At 38.6% G+C, this 16221-nt stretch overlaps 1 protein-coding gene across 5 annotated transcripts in view; it reads left to right on the top strand.

Annotated features, from left to right (window-relative positions):
- Positions 1–16221, top strand: part of SIK2 (salt inducible kinase 2) — a 131290-nt gene that overhangs the window by 9976 nt on the left and 105093 nt on the right. For all 5 annotated transcript variants that reach the window (XR_006340530.1, XM_043898916.1, XM_043898943.1 and 2 more), the window contains exons 2-3: positions 3865–3981; positions 6710–6773. Coding sequence is in view for 4 of the 5 variants with exons in the window: in XM_043898916.1 (XP_043754851.1) it covers positions 3865–3981; positions 6710–6773 (181 nt within the window). In the remaining variant the exon portion in view is untranslated. The remainder of the gene's footprint in view (positions 1–3864; positions 3982–6709; positions 6774–16221) is intronic.

The raw sequence follows: 16221 nt of genomic DNA on the forward strand, positions 1-16221 counted from the left end.
AGTCGCTTCAGTCGTGTCTGACTCTGTGCAACCCCATAGACGGCAGCCCACCAGACTCCGCCATCCCTGGGATTCTCCAGGCAAGAACACTGGAGTGGGTTGCCATTTCCTTCTCCAGTGCATGAAAGTGAAAAGTGAAAGTGAAGTCGCTCAGTCGTGTCCGACTCTTTACGACCCCATGGACTGCAGCCTACCAGGCTCCTCCGGCCATGGGATTTTCCTGGCAAGAGTACTAGGGTATTGCCTTATTGCCTTCTCCACCAAACATAATGAAACTATCACAAAACCTGCAAACTTTACTGCCTAAAGAAGGAGCTACCGCCTTTCTTCTTAGGCAATAAATTTAATTTTACCCATTATATTTTAGTAATCTCACTTCTCTTGGGAAGCTTGAGTTCTATGAGTTACAGTTAATTCAAATTAGGCAACAAGCTATGGACAGCAAAATAGAAATAGGAAAGGTAAGAAATAAACCTTACAGTAGGACTTTAACAGCACAGGACAGAGAGCTGTTAAGGGAAGAAGAAAGAGCTAACTGTATTAACAGGAGTCTAAGGGAATTAAGGAAATCAACAGAATGGGAAAGACTAGAGATCTCTTCAAGAAAATTAGAGATACCAAGGAAACATTTCATGCAAAGATGGGCTCGATAAAGGACAGAAATGGTATGGACCTAACAGAAGCAGAAGATATTAAGAGGAGGTGGCAAGAATACACAGAAGAACTGTACAAAAAAAGATCTTCACGACCCAGACAATCACGATGGTGTGATCACTCACCTAGAGCCAGACATCCTGGAATGTGAAGTCAAGTAGGCCTTAGGAAACATCACTATGAACAAAGCTAGTGGAGGTGATGGAATTCCAGTTGAGCTCTTTCAAATCCTGAAAGATGATGCTGGGAAAGTGCTGCACTCAATATGCCAGCAAATTTGGAAAACTCAGCAGTGGCCACAGGACTGGAAAAGGTCAGTTTTCGTTCCAATCCCAAAGAAAGGCAATCCCAAAGAATGCTCAAACTACTGCACAATTGCACTCATCTCACACATTAGTAAAGTAATGCTCAAAATTCTCCAAGCCAGGCTTCAGCAACACATGAACCGTGAACTTCCAGATGTTCAAGCTGGTTTTAGAAAAGGCAGAGGAACCAGAGATCAAATTGCCAACATCCACTGGGTCATCAAAAAAGCAAAGAGAGTTCCAGAAAAACATCTATTTCTGCTTTATTGACTATGCCAAAGCCTTTGACTGTGTGGATCACAATAAACTGTGGAAAATTCTGAAAGAGATGGGAATACCAGACCACCTGACCTGCCTCTTGAGAAACCTGTATGCAGGTCAAGAAGCAACAGTTAGAACTGGACATGGAACAACAGACTGGTTCCAAATAGGAAAAGGAGTACGTCAAGGCTGTATATTGTCACCCTGCTTATTTAACTTATATTCAGAGTACACCATGAGAAACGCTGGGCTGGAAGAAGCACAAGCTGGAATCAAGATTGCTGGGAGAAATATCAATAACCTCAGATATGCAGATGACACCACCCTTATGGCAAAAAGTGAAGAGGAACTAAAAAGCCTCTGGATGAAAGTGAAAGCGGAGAGTGAAAAAGTTGGCTTAAAGCTCAACATTCAGAAAACTAAGATCATGGCATTTCGTCCCATCACTTCATGGGAAATAGATGGGGAAACAGTGGAAACAGTGTCAGACTTCATTTTTTGGGGCTTCAAAATCACTGCAGATGGTGACTGCAGCCATGAAATTAAAAGACACTTACTCCTTGCAAGGAAAGTTATGACCAACCTAGATAGCATATTAAAAAGCAGAGACATTACTTTGCCAGCAAAGGTCCATCTAGTCAAGGCTGTGGTTTTTCCAGTGGTAATGTATGGATGTGAGAGTTGGACTATAAAGAAAGCTGAGCACTAAAGAATTGATGCTTTTGAACTGTGGTGTTGGAGAAGACTCTTGAGAGTCCCTTGGACTGCAAGGATCCAACCAGTCCATCCTAAAGGAGATCAGTCCTGGGTGTTCATTGGAAGGACTGATGCTGAAGCTGAAACTCCAATTTTTTGGCCACCTCGTGGGAAGAGTTGACTCACTAGAAAAGACCCTGATGCTGGGAGGGATTGGGGGCAGGAGGAGAAGGGGATGACCGAGGATGAGATGGCTGGATGGCATCACTGACTCGATGGGCATGAGTTTGAGTAAACTCGAGGAGTTGGTGATGGACAGGGAAGCCTGGCGTGCTGTGATTCATGGGGTCGCAAAGAATCAGACAGGACTGAGAGACTGAACTGAACTGAAGGGAATTAAATGAATTGACAAACGTATAAGTGAAAGTGAAGTTGCTCAGTTGTGTCTGACTCTTTGCAACCCCGTGGACTTTAGCCTACCAGGCTTCTCTGTCCGTGGGATTTTCCAGGCAAGAATCCTGGAGTGGGTTGCCATTTCCTTGTCCAGGAGATCTTCCTGACCCAGGAATTGAACCTGGGTCTCCTGCCTTGTGGGCAGACGCTTTTCTGTCTGAGCCACCAAGGAATCAGCCTAGTGAATTCAAATCAGTGAATTGACAAGTTGAGTCCATTATCTTGGTTACTTTTTAGGAGTATTGAACTATTAATGTTATGGCAATAAAATGAGTGTTGTGCCGCGTCACTTCAGTCCTGTGCAACTCTGTGTGATTCTCCGGACTGTAGCCCACCGAGCTTCTCTGTCCTTGGGATTCTCCAGGCAAGAATACTGGAGTGGGTTGCCATACCCTCCTCCAGGGAATCTTCCTGACCCAGGGATCGAACCCACAGCTCTTATGTCTCCTGCATTGGCAGGCAGGTTCTTTACCACTAGTGCCACCTGGGAAGCCAGCAATACAAGAATTGATACTAAAAATTATCCTGAAACAGCAACATAAAACCTGAATTATGTTACGAATACTTTGGGTAGAATGTGAAGTACATTTCAGAATTTCTTCAGAACTTACTATAATTAAGTTTGGGCCGTTCCCAGTATCTGAAAGTTTTATTTAAATCAGAATGACTTATTTCCTAACTACATGCCTACTGAATTTTAAAAAAAAAAAAATATTTTTGGTTCCATGAAAAAAATTGCACAGTTGTTGTTTTATGACTGCCTAGTTATTCACCTTCAGATGCATCTCCTTCATATTATTCTGTCTAGCTATGACAGGAGGAGGCCATGTTTTTTGAAAATCAGATTCCTTTCAGTAAAAATTTCATATAATTACTAGCATTTGAAGTTTTGCACTTGATTTTTAAAATAAAATTTAATCCAATTGGCATTTTTAAAGTAGTTGGATTTTAATTATTTATACTTAGTTTTTTTTTTTTCCAGAAAAATAAGTCTGTATGCTTTGGAACCTGTCATTTCCTTTTTCAGACAAACTGTATTTCAGTTATCATAGAAACTGTCTTCTATTTGGTTGATGATTTGTTTATAGGTACTTTGCAATGAGATGGCAACTCATTGAAATTGCTGAGATTTTATTTCTTCAGTTTTTAAATGGAGTAAGGAGTTAACAGTTGTACTGAAAGAGAATTATGTTTTATTAAAGTAAAACTTTAAAGGGTAATTCTTCATAACACATTAAAATAAAGCTATAAAGGGTTATTCATCATACCACATTAAAAACACTCCCAAACAAAATCTGCCACAGCGCCTTATACATGGCAGATGTTTGAAACATAGTAAAATGCATGAATGAGCATTGAATTTAAGCTAGTTATCATCATTGTCATGGGGCCCTACCTACTGGTAGAGTCTTAGATGTCATTTATTTAAAAAATGTATAACTGGAAAATGTTAACCATTGTATACTAATTGTATTTATTTGTGTCTGGGATGCAGGTGGCGATAAAAATAATAGATAAATCTCAGCTGGATGAAGTGAACCTTGAGAAAATCTACCGAGAAGTAAAAATAATGAAACTGTTAGACCACCCTCACATAATCAAACTTTATCAGGTATGACTGAACTTTATACTTCTCCATGCTTCTCACATTCAATACCCTATTTTACATCATCATTTTTCTTTTATGTTAGTTTTTTCAGTCTCTAAAAAGATAATTATATGCTTTTATTAATATGAATACTTCCATTTCTCTATATTTAAAAATTAGGAAATAAAAACTACCAGCTTAATTTTAAGTTGTCTCTCAGACTGTAAGTTATTTAATTTCAAAGTCTGTAGTTGTGCGTTTATAATAATCTGCTTAAACCTGCTGGGTTTTGGTGGTGGGTGGTTTAATGGATACAACAGTTTTGCTTATTTAAAAAATAATGCTGTTTATGTTAATATGAACTACAAAGGCTAAAATAGACTATTACTTAGTGACATACATTATAATACCTAAAGTCAAGTCTTTATTTGAGGGAAGGTTCTTTTATCAGGTAAAACAAATCATTCATTTAAAAAAAATTAACCTTACTAAGGTATAATTTTCATAAAATAAACTGCATGAGTTTCAAGTGTAAGCCATGTTTTTTAAAAGGAAGATTTTTCTAAGATTTCTAAAGAGTAATTTATGTTTAAGAATGGTAATGTAATACAAAACTTTTTATATTTCTATTCATTAATATTTAGAATTTTTATATTAGAAACTATTTTTAAGCTAAAATGTCATAGTGTGCTTGCTAGTCTGTGACTTTGCTCTCCGAAGTGCAGTGTGTGACCTTAGAGATGTGCCGTGCTCAGCCTATACTTGCTGTGGGAGCTGATTGTCAGATTTTCAGAAGTTCTGTGAGTCAGTTAACCTGCTCATAGCTCAAAGTCAGCGATGGTAGGAGTATTTTTACACTGCAGAAATTGGTTTAAAAGTCAGAGCCTTTTTTTCCTTCAGTGAGCTAGTGCTAGCACGCTTTTGCTTGCATGCATGCTAAGTCACTTCAGTCACGTCCAACTCTTTGTGACCCTATGGGCTGTAGCCCGCCAGACTCCCCTGTCCGTGGGGTTCTCCAAGCAAGAATACTGGAGTGGGTTGCCGTGCCCTCCTCCAGGGCGTCTTTCTGACCCAGGGATCGAACCTGCGTCTCTTACGACTCCTGCGTTGACAGGCGTGTTCTTTACCACTAGCACCACCTGGGAAGTCCAGAACACTACGCTGTGCACTCAGATTGGTTGGCACAAGTGTCCCTCGGGGTATAGTAAAAAAAAATTAGAACTTCCAATTCTGTTTATCTTTTTTATTTATCTCCTTGTGGTTTTTTTATAATGTATGTATTTATAAAATGCCACAAGTATACAGTTTGTGTCTCTGCATGTATATATTCATGAGTACATCTACATATACATTTATATGTATACAAACATACATACACATATTTGGCTTTATTGAGAGAGATTTCGAGTTTAAACCTGTGGAGACTGTTGGAGAGCATTTCTGCTAGCTGAGAATGAGACACTATGGTGTATGTGCCACTCAAAACAATTCCTAAGCTTCTAAAACTGCGGAGGGCCTCTTGGATCAAATTTATGTCAGAGTACTTCTCCCTTTAAGCTTTTTTTTTCCCCAAAGAGGATGCTTGTAATAAACTAATCACATCCTTAGAAGTCTGATGAACCATAGCCCAAACTGAGGTTAAAACTACAGTAATTCTTCAACTGTACTTCAATTAATAAACAAAGCAAACAAACCAAAAGCTGCCATGATTCACATGAGAATTCTGTGTTTATTTGAACTCCAGTCATCAGTTACATTAACTTACTGTCTGACTTGTTTAGACCCAAATTGTAGGTAGCCCTTAGTTTTCTAGCCTGTTTTAGGAACAGTCTTAAATCTGAATGTTAGAGCAAAATTGGTTTTTAGCCTTTCAGTAGATAGTAGTTAAATATTACATTTACTAGCATGTGCCAGTATGTATGTTCCTTTCTAGATTTAGAAAAACTAATTTAAATAAAAATGTATTGCAGTGGAACTGTGGGAGAAGATTTTGAACAATGTTTTAAAATAACAGTACTTTGTAAAATGTGAAAGTGTAGTAAGAGGATTACCACACTGTGACAGATTAGCTAGGTTACAGGCCAGATTAACAGCTCTGTTTTATTATTCGTTTCTTAATCAGAATCTACCATGTAACACAGCTAGAAAAGTCAGTGAGGAGGTTAAAAAGTTGTTCTACAAAACTCTTGTTACCTTTTTCAGTACCTTTCAAACTTGAATGAGAATGATAGTCACCTGAAGATGTGGTGAAAGTGTAAATCTGTGTCAGTAGGTCTGGCGTGGGGCCTGAGAGTTTACGTTTCTAACAGGCGTCCGGGTGGTGCTGCCGCTGCTGGCTGTGAACCACATTTGGAAGATGCACAATATAGAGTTTTCACAAAAGTATTAGGAAAAGGATATTGTCATCACCAGCTTCTGAATGGTTCATAACTTGACACTTATTAGTTGTTTTAATTTAGGTAATTCCATAGAGGGCTTCGCTGGTGGCTCAGTAGTAAAGAATCCACCTGCCAATGCAGGAGACACAGGTTCAGTCCATGGGTCAGGAAGATCCCCTGGATAAGGAAATGGCAACCCATTCCATTATTCTTGCCTGGAAAACCCTATGGACAGAATAGCCTGGTGAGCTACTGTTCATGGAGTCGCAAAGCATTGGATATGATTTAGTGACTAAAGAACAACAATTTCACAGAATGATGTAGTAAATAGCAATCTTTTCCTGTCAAACTAATATGGAATTACTTATCAATAGGTAATGGAGACCAAAAGCATGTTGTACCTTGTGACAGAATATGCCAAAAATGGAGAAATTTTTGGTAAGCACATTTCTTTCAATCTTTTAATTTGAAAAATGTCAGTAGCTTTTTGAATAGAGTATTTTCTATTAATTCTCCTGCTTGCTTAAAAGTTGCTAATGTGAATTAGAAATTTTAAAGTATTATATTATAATAAAATATACAGTAAGCTAAAAATATGGAGTATAATTTGTTCTCTTATATTTATGATATTAAAGCTATTGCTTAATTCTCTCATCTGTGTTAAAGAGATTGGAAAATCAAAGTTGAGGGAAATTTTCAGTCATACTGCAAAGGAGATTCTTTTATCTTCCTTTTTACTTTCTTTACAGGGTAAAGATAGGTCAACAAATATTTATTGAGCTTGTACTATGTCTCAGACATTGTTCTAGGTGTAGGGGATCAGTGGTGACCTAAATAACAGCCCCTGCTGTTGTGGATTTTACGGTTTAGTAAACTGTTAACTTTAGCTGTAGGTCTCTGGGAAGTCACTAAACCTCTCTGGGACTCACAGTTTCTTTATTTCTTAATAAAAAGTATTTGATTAATTGGTTTGTATGATCCATTCTAACTCTTAAAAATTATAACTATTTTATTGGTTCTAGTTTTCATCTATTTTATTGTTACTTTATGGAATAAGAACACCATAAATAGTCTAAATATTTTGTTTTTTAACCTAAGTCCAAAATTGTTTTTGAAACAGCTTTATTGAGGACTTCACATACAATAAATTGTGTGTACTTAATGTGAACAATTTAACAAGTTTTCAGACACACGTGTGAAAGAAACCATCACCGCCATCAAGATAACCGTCACTTCCCAAAGTTTCTTCGTAATGCTTTGTAATCTCTCTTGCCCCACTTCACCACTAGGCAAGCACTGACGTGTTTTCTGTCACTATAGATTATTTCTTCTGCAGTTTAAAGGTACTCATGTAGTCTGTACCTTTTCTTCATCTGGCTGCTTTCTCTCAGTATAATTATTTTAAGATTTGTCCATTTAGTTGCACATATCAGCATATCATTTCATTTTATTGTAGGTTGTATGCAATTTTGTAAATACACCCCAGATTGCTTATCCATTCGTGTGTGGATGGACATTTCAGTTGGCTTCAGTTTTTGGCTACTACACATGAATTGCTGTCAACGTTCATGTGTAAGTCTTTAACTTACAGACTACTTCAAATAATATTCACCACTGAACATATAGTATATGTTACTATGCTCAGTCACTCAGTCCTGTCCAGCTCTTTGCGACCTCATGGACTGTAGCCTGTCAGGCTCCTGTGTTCATGAGATTTTCCAGGCAAGAATACTGGAGTGGGTTGCCATTTCCTCATCCAGGGGATCTTCCCGATCCAGGGGTCAAACCCACACCCCTTGCATCTCCTGCATTGGCAGGCAGGTTCTTTACTACTAGGAGAACCTTAAAATAATATACTTCTCCTTTTTTAATTAGTTAATTAATTTGGCTGTGTCAGGTCTTTGTTGCGGCACATGAGATCTCCATTGTGTCATGTGGGGACGTGGGCTCAGCAGTTGTGCACACAGACCTAGTTGTCCCACGGCATGTGGAATCTTAGTTGGACCAGGGATTGAACCCATACCCCCTGCATTGCAAGGCAAGATCACTGGATCACCAGAGAAGTCCTTGATAATATACTTCTGTCTAACACCTCCTTGCCTCTATTTTCTCGTCATACATTTTATTTATACCTGTTTTATAAAACACAAAATGCAGTGTCACTGTTTTTGTTTAAAAAGTTAATTATGTTTTAAAGAGATTTCAATATTTTTAAAACTCATACATTTACTAGTGGAGTTACCATTGACACATCCCTGAATGTGGATGCATGTTTTCTCATCTTTATTCCTTTACTTGGATACATACTTTTATCTGGCATAGTTTTTCTTCTGCCTGAAGGACTTCATTTAACATTTCTTATAGAGTGGATCTGTTGACGATGAAATCTTTCAGCTTTTGTGTATCTAAAGTAATCCTTATTTTGTCTGTTTTTAAACAACACTTATACTGGATATGTAATTCTGGGTTGACGTTTTTCCTTCAGGGCTTTAGAGACGTTGCTCCACTCTTGTCTTTTCTGCGTTATTTCTCATTAGAAATCTGCTGTCGTCTTTTTCATTTATATCTCGTATGTAAAGTGCCCTTTTTTTCCTGGCTGCTCCTAAGATTTTCTGTTTATCACTGTTTTTAACAGTTTGATTATGATGTGCCTTTGTATGGTTTTCTTCATGATTCTTAGGTTTACTGTTTGTTGCTTCTTAAATTTGTGAGTGTTAAGTTTTCATGAAATTCAGAAAATTTTCAGCATTATTCTTCTGGCCTTTTCTTCAGAGACTCCAATTACACATACATTAGGCTGTTTGAAGTCCTCCCACTGCTCACTGATTCTAATTTAAAAATTCCTCTTTCTCTCTGCAGTTCATTTTGGATAGCTATTATTATTATTTCTATGTCTTCAAGAGTTATTTAAATTCTTTAGCTATTTGTTTCAACTAGAAGCTTCTTAACTGATGTTTTAATTGAATTGTGTGGGCTTGAAGCCAAAATAGTCTAGTTTACAATGCTGGCTACCCCATGTTAATTGTCTTTCAAGAAATCTTTATTGAAAACTGACTGTATACTGCAGGCTCTTCTGTGTGGGAAGAATTCCCCAATAAGGAAAACAGACAAAAATTCCTTATCTCAGGAACCTTATGTTTTATTGTGGGGAGAGAGACAATATGCAAAATAAGTAAATTGTATATAGTATACTGTGGTAGTACATGCTATAAAAATAAGAAAGAAAGGAAGGGGGCATGTGGAGTGGGAGAGTTGTTTCAGTGTGAGATAGAGTGGTCAGGAAAGGCCTTGCTGACGTTTGAGCCAAGACTTGAAAGCAGAGTCGTGTAGATGTAGGGACATGAGAGTGATCCCAGCAGAGGAAAGGGTAAATGCAAAGGGACTGAAGCAGCAGTGTGTTTGGCATGTTCAAGGAGCAGCAGGGAGGCCGGTGCAACCGGAAAGCAGCAGGCAAGAGGGAAGAGCCAGCAAGCAGGGCCAGTGGGAAGGTCAGACAAGATCAGAAAGGTAGAAGTGAGGCAGCAGTGGGGCAGATCTGGGGGCTTTGCAGACCATGTAAGGACTGTGATTCTTACCTTCAGTACAGTTAGAGAACCATTAGAGAGGTATTTGAGCAAGGGAGTGATTGCACCTAATTTTTATATATATATATATATATATATATATATATATATATATATATGCACACACACACATTTTTTTGTTGTTGTTGCATCCCAGAGCTTGTGGGCCAACAAAGATCTGTCTAGTCAAAGCTATGGTTTTTCCAGTAGTCATGTATGGATGTGAGAGTTGGACTATACAAAAAGCTGAGTACCGAAGAATTGATGCTTTTGAACTGTGGTGTTGGAGAAGACTCTTGAGAGTTCCTTGGACAGCAAGGAGAGCAAACCAGTCAATCCTGAAGATCAGTCCTGAACATTCATTGGAAGGACTGATGCTGAAGCTGAAGCTCCAATACTTTGGCCACCTGATGCAAAGAGCTGACTCATTTGAAAAGACCTGATGCTGGGAAAGATTGGGGGCAGGAGGAGAAGGGGACGACAGAGGATGAGATGGTTGGATGGCATCACCAACTCAATGGACATGAGTTTGAGCAAGCTCTGGGAGATGGTGAAGGACAGGGAAGTCTGGCGTGCTGCAGTCCAGGGGGTCTCAAAGAGTCAGATATGATTGAGCAACTGAACAACAACAACAAGAGCTTGTGGGATCTAATTCCCCAACCAGGTATCAAACCCATGCCCCCTCATTGGAAGCACATAGTCTTAGCCACGGGACCACCATGGAAGTCCCTAAGTTAATGTTTTTAAAACATCACTGGCTGCAATGAATATAGTCGTGAGCAATAGATAGTAGTGAGCAAGGATGGAAATGGGAGCCCGGGTAGGAGAGACAGTGCTGGCTCAGACCAGGGTAGAGGGGCACACGGTGCTGAGTATGCCAATGGTATGTTTTGGGTGAATAGAATCAGTGGGATTTCTTAACAGATGAAAACCACCCAGGTATTGAATATGATTAGGAAAGAGACCAACGTCTCATCCCCGAGGCAGTCATACATTAAAAATTTGGAAAAATAGGAAGAGCCAGCGAAGAAGAAGAAAAGAAAACCTAGAGAATGCAGTGTCCTGGAAACCAACACATGAAGAAAGTGTTTTCAGGAGGACAGGGTGAGCATCTGTATCAGATGCTGCTGGTAGACAAGAAAGATGAGGAGCGACGTTTAACCATTGTATCTGGCCCTTGGTAAGAGCAGTTTTGGTGGAGTGAATTGGCCAAAGCTATGTTGAAGAGCAAATGAGAGAAGAAACCCGGAGAGAGCCAAATACACAGCTCTTAAAAGGATTTCTACCTCACAAAGAGAGGAAAAAAGGGAGGGGGAAGGTAGTTGAGAAGGGCACTGGGTCAAGGGAAGGACTTTGAAGTCTTTATTCATTGGAATATTTTTTTCAAGCTTCAGGCTTCAGTTTAATCAATAAACTAGAGAGAAATGGCTGTTATGTGTTAGATGTCATTTTTATGAAAATGGAAAATTCTCAGTTACTCCTTCTTGCTAAGACCTTTGATGATTAAAGTTGGGTCACATTGTTTTATATAAATTGAAGCATAATTTTGAGATTTTTAATGTATAAAGTTTTATTTTGAATGTAAAATGGCCAGAGTAAATAAGGAAGACAAGACACAGTAAGCTGTAGATTTAAGTAGTTGCAAGCAAAGCCAGTTTCTGATGTGGTGCCCACGAGGGCAGTAAAATAGAAGTGACAAGATGCAGTCCATAGAATATTAATCAAGTAGTAAAAATATATATATAACATTCCAAGTAGATTCTGAGCTGAAAATCTTTTCAGTCTGTTTTAGATGACACAAATGTAATGTTCAACTGTGTATTAAGAACTGTATGTTAAGATCTATTGTTCATGTTTATCATGTTGAGTTTACTGTTTACAAATACACCTTTAGTGCCTCCTCTGTGCTGGAGGGTATTGTGGGTTTGTTTGTTTTTCTTTTTTTTTTTTTGGCTGTTGGTGGATCTTCACTGGGGCCCATGGGCTTTCCCTAGTTGTGGTACACGGGCTTAGTTGTCCTGCGGTATGTGGGGTCTTAGTTGCATGACCAGAAATTGAACCAACTCCTTTGCATTGGAAAGTGAATTCTAACCACTGGACCACCAGGGAAGTCCCTGTGTATACCCCCCAAAACACACCTCTTTTTTTCCCTATTCCCTTAGTTTAGGTTACCAGCAAGTCATACTTTGTGTTCTTGGAAAACAACTTGAAAACTAAATCCTGTTTTCCACAGTCATCACCCCCTATCTAGGCTTTCATCACCTCATCTCAATTATGAAGACCTCATATTTTACCACCCTCTATTTCTTTTCTAGTCGAGTACATATATTTCCTATTTAATCTTCCCCAACTATTATTTTTATTATATTACTACTGTGTTCATTAACCTTTACTTACCTTCTTATTACTTATTGGATAAAATTCAGACTTCAGTCTGCAAATAGAGTAGCTCCACTAAGTAAACGAATGTGCCCAGTTACTCCGTACGTAGGTCCACAGATGATCCTCAGTTATGGATAACTGGATAACCAGTTGCCTCAGTTAATAATCAGTCCTGCTTCCTTCTTCCCTCCCTCCCTCCCTTCTTCCATGTCTCTCTTTCCACTCTGTATCTTTCTATCTTACAAGTTTTTATTTTTACAAAAGTTAAACAGTACTTGGGTAAGAAGTTAAATAATTCTGCCATATTTGTTACCAGAAAATGCCAGTTTCCCATCCTCTTCCTCACCCCTATTTCCCTGTCACTGGGGCTGCCACTTGCACTTCTTTCAGCTGATTAATTCAGATTTGCTTCATTTTCTTAAGTAATATGGTTATATTGCAGCTTCTGGCTTTTTCTGTTTAAGGCACAGTTTTTTGAATACTTCTTGAATTCTTTACCTACTCCTATAAGTAAGAAGCATATGTTAGAGGGTCAGTTGTGAAAGACCCTGAGTGTTTTGATAAAGGGTTAGGATGATTTGTTATAGTGGGCATCTGTGAACTAAAAGGTAATTATCTGTGTGAGGACTTGCTTAGGAAGATAAATCCAACAGGGTATGTAGTGTGAAGTAGAGGAGGAAAGAAGCCATTTAGGAGATTTTTTTATTGTCTAGAGTTAAGAGGCCGAATGCCTACATTAAGATGTTAGTTGTCAGATTCTTATATGCAGAACTTATATGCAGAATACATCATGTGAAATGCCGGGCTGGATGAAGCACAAGCTGGAATCAAGATTGCTAGGAGAAATATCAATAGTCTCAGAAATGCAGATGACACCACCATTATGGGCAGAAAGCGAAGAAGCCTCTTGATGAAAGTGAAACAGGAGAGTGAAAAAGTTGGCTTAAAGCTCAACATTCAGAAAACTAAGATCATGGCATCTGGTCCCATCTCTTCATGGCAAATAGATGGGGAAACAGTGGAAACAGTGACAGACTATTTTTGGGGGCTCCAAAATCACTGCAGATGGTGATTGCAGCCATGAAATTAAAAGATGCTTGCTCCTTGTAAGAAAAGTTATGACAAACCTAGACAGCATATTAAAAAGCAGAGACATTACTCTGCCAACAAAGGTCCGTCTAGTCAAGGCTGTGGTTTTTCTAGTAGTTATGCATGGATGTGAGACTTGGACTATAAAGAAAGCTGAGTGCTGAAGAATTGATGCTTTTGAACTGTGGTGTTGGAGAAGACTCTTTAGAGTCCCTTGGACAGCAAGGAGATCCAACCAGTCAATCCTAAAGAAAATCAGTTCTGAAGATTCATTGGAAGGACTGATGCTGAAGCTGAAACTCCAATACTTTGGCCACCTGATGCAAAGAGCTGACTCATTTGAAAAGACCCTGATGCTGGGAAAGATTGAAGGCAGGAGGAGAACAGGATGACAGAGGATGAGGTGATTGGTTGGCATCTCCAACTCAATGGACATGAGTTTGAGTAAGCTCTGGGAGTTGGTGATGGACAGGGAAGCCTGGCATGCTGCGTCCATGGGGTTGCAAAGAGTTGGACACGACTGAGCAATGGAGCTGAACTGAACTGTCAGATTCTTGAGAAAAGATTTTAGGCAAGAGATATTTCCTAAATAACAGCGTTTATTGAGTACTCCTTTTCATTGGGTGCTATTTAAAGTCCTTTATATGATTTATTTATTTAAGCCTCACAAAAACCTTGTGTAATGAGATAGGCACTGAAAGATTCAGTAATTTTTCCAAAATCACACAGCAAATATGTGGGAAAGTCTGAATTTGAACCATGCAGTTCCTGAGCCTGTACATTAATAATTATAATCTGTCAGTTCACAAAAGAGGAAAACAGAGAGAGTTATAATTTAAAGCAGATGTAATTGAAGAATATTTGTGATGTGGATGACAGCGATAGAGAGACCTGGTTCCCAACTAGAAAATTGCAAATTAGATTTTAAATGTTCTGTCAGAGATAACATCAGGACATCTAGTTTGATGTGAGCTGTTGGCAGTTGAAGATATAGAAGCAAATGACATTCAAAAGAGAACTTGAATTCAACAGAAAAAAGACAAACAACCCAATTTAACAATGCGCAAAAGACTAGAACCAAGCACTTCACAAAGAAAGAAGATATATTAATGGCCAATAAGCACATGAAAAATTTCTCAACATAATTAGTCACCAGAGAAATGCAAATTAAAAGTCACAGTGAGATAACATTACATATCAACTAGAATATTTTACAGTTTAAAGATTATACTAAATGTTAGTGAGAATCAGTTCAGTTCAGTTCAGTCACTCAGTCATGTCTGCCTCTTTACGACCCCATGAACTGCAGCACGCCAGGCCTCCCTGTCCATCACCAACTCCTGGAGTTTACCCAAACTCATGTCCATTGAGTCAGTGATGCCATCCAACCATCTCATCCTCTGTCATCCCCTTCTCCTCCTGCCCTCATTCTTTCCCAGCATCAGGGTCTTTTCAAATGAGTCAGCTCTTCGCATCAGGTAGCCAAAGCATTGAAGTTTCAACTTCAACATCAGTCCTTCCAATGTACACCCAGGACTGATCTCCTTGCAGTCCAAGGGACTCTCAAGAGTCTTCTCCAACACCACAGTTCAAAAGCATCAATTCTTTGGTACTCAGCTTTTTGTATAGTCCAACTCTCACATCCATACATGACTACTGGAAAAACAATAGCCTTGACTAGACGGACCTTTGTTGGCAAAGTAATGTCTCTGCTTTTTAATATGCTGTCTAGGTTGGTCATAACTTTCCTTCCAAGGAGTAAGCGTCTTTTAATTTCATGGCTGTAGTCACCATCTGCAGTGATTTTGGAGCCCAAAAAAATAAAGTCAGCCACTAGTGAGAATATGAAGCAGCTAATATTCTCATATATTGCTGATGAGAATGTAATGTGATATATTGCAAATCAGAAGAACTATTTTTCAGTTTTTTAGAAAGTTAAGCATATATCTACTTTGTTACTGAGCAATTCCATTCCTAGGTATTTACTCTAGAAAAATGAAAACAAATGTTCATAAAATGAGTTGTACAAGAGTATTCATAGCAACCTTTTTTTACAAACAGGGTCCCAAATGTCCATCTAGAAGAAATTGTATCCAAAACAAATTATGTATAGGAGTACAGTGGATGATGACATGGCAAGGAAAAGGAATGAACTACTTATATATGCAATGACAGAAACAAATCCTACGTTATGCTGAGCAAAAGAAGCTAGACAGAAAAGAGTTTATACTGTTACAGTCCTCATTACGTGAAGTTCTAGAACAGGCAATCCTAATAAATGTTAATGAGGTTGAAAAGTGGTTGTCTCTTTTCATTGTTTCTGGGGAGAGGGGAAAATTGACTAGGAAGGGATAAGAGGCAACTGTCTCGAGTAGTGGAAATGTTGATTTTTGTTTTGAGTAGTGGTTATGCAGAGTATACCGTGATCAGAACTCATCTAAATCACTGCCTAAGAATATACATTTTGTTGTAATGCAAATTATACCTCATTAAATAATTTTCTCTCAAGAAAAAAGGGAGTTTCATAACATAGGTATAGATTTGAGAATTATCTAAAGAAGTATGAGTGAAGCTTTAATTAATAATGAGACCTCAGAGAGAAGATGGCTAAGAATTAAGTTTTTATTATGAAGGCAGGTTGGTAAAATGGACTTGTTGAAGTAGAAGTGTGTCTTGCAAAGCGAGGATAGTTTCTGTCCTTATTAGACAAGAGAGAAGTCTTAATGAAGAGGAATATGTTTGGTCATTAAAAGCTCATCAGTTGGAAAAAGAAATGGCAACCTACTCCAGTATTCTCACCTGGAAAATCCTGTGGACACCTGGGGGGCTAGAGTCCAGGGGGTCACAAGAGA

Source organism: Cervus elaphus, chromosome 1 (assembly GCF_910594005.1).
Source record: "Cervus elaphus chromosome 1, mCerEla1.1, whole genome shotgun sequence".
In the NCBI taxonomy this organism is placed as follows: domain Eukaryota; kingdom Metazoa; phylum Chordata; class Mammalia; order Artiodactyla; family Cervidae; genus Cervus; species Cervus elaphus.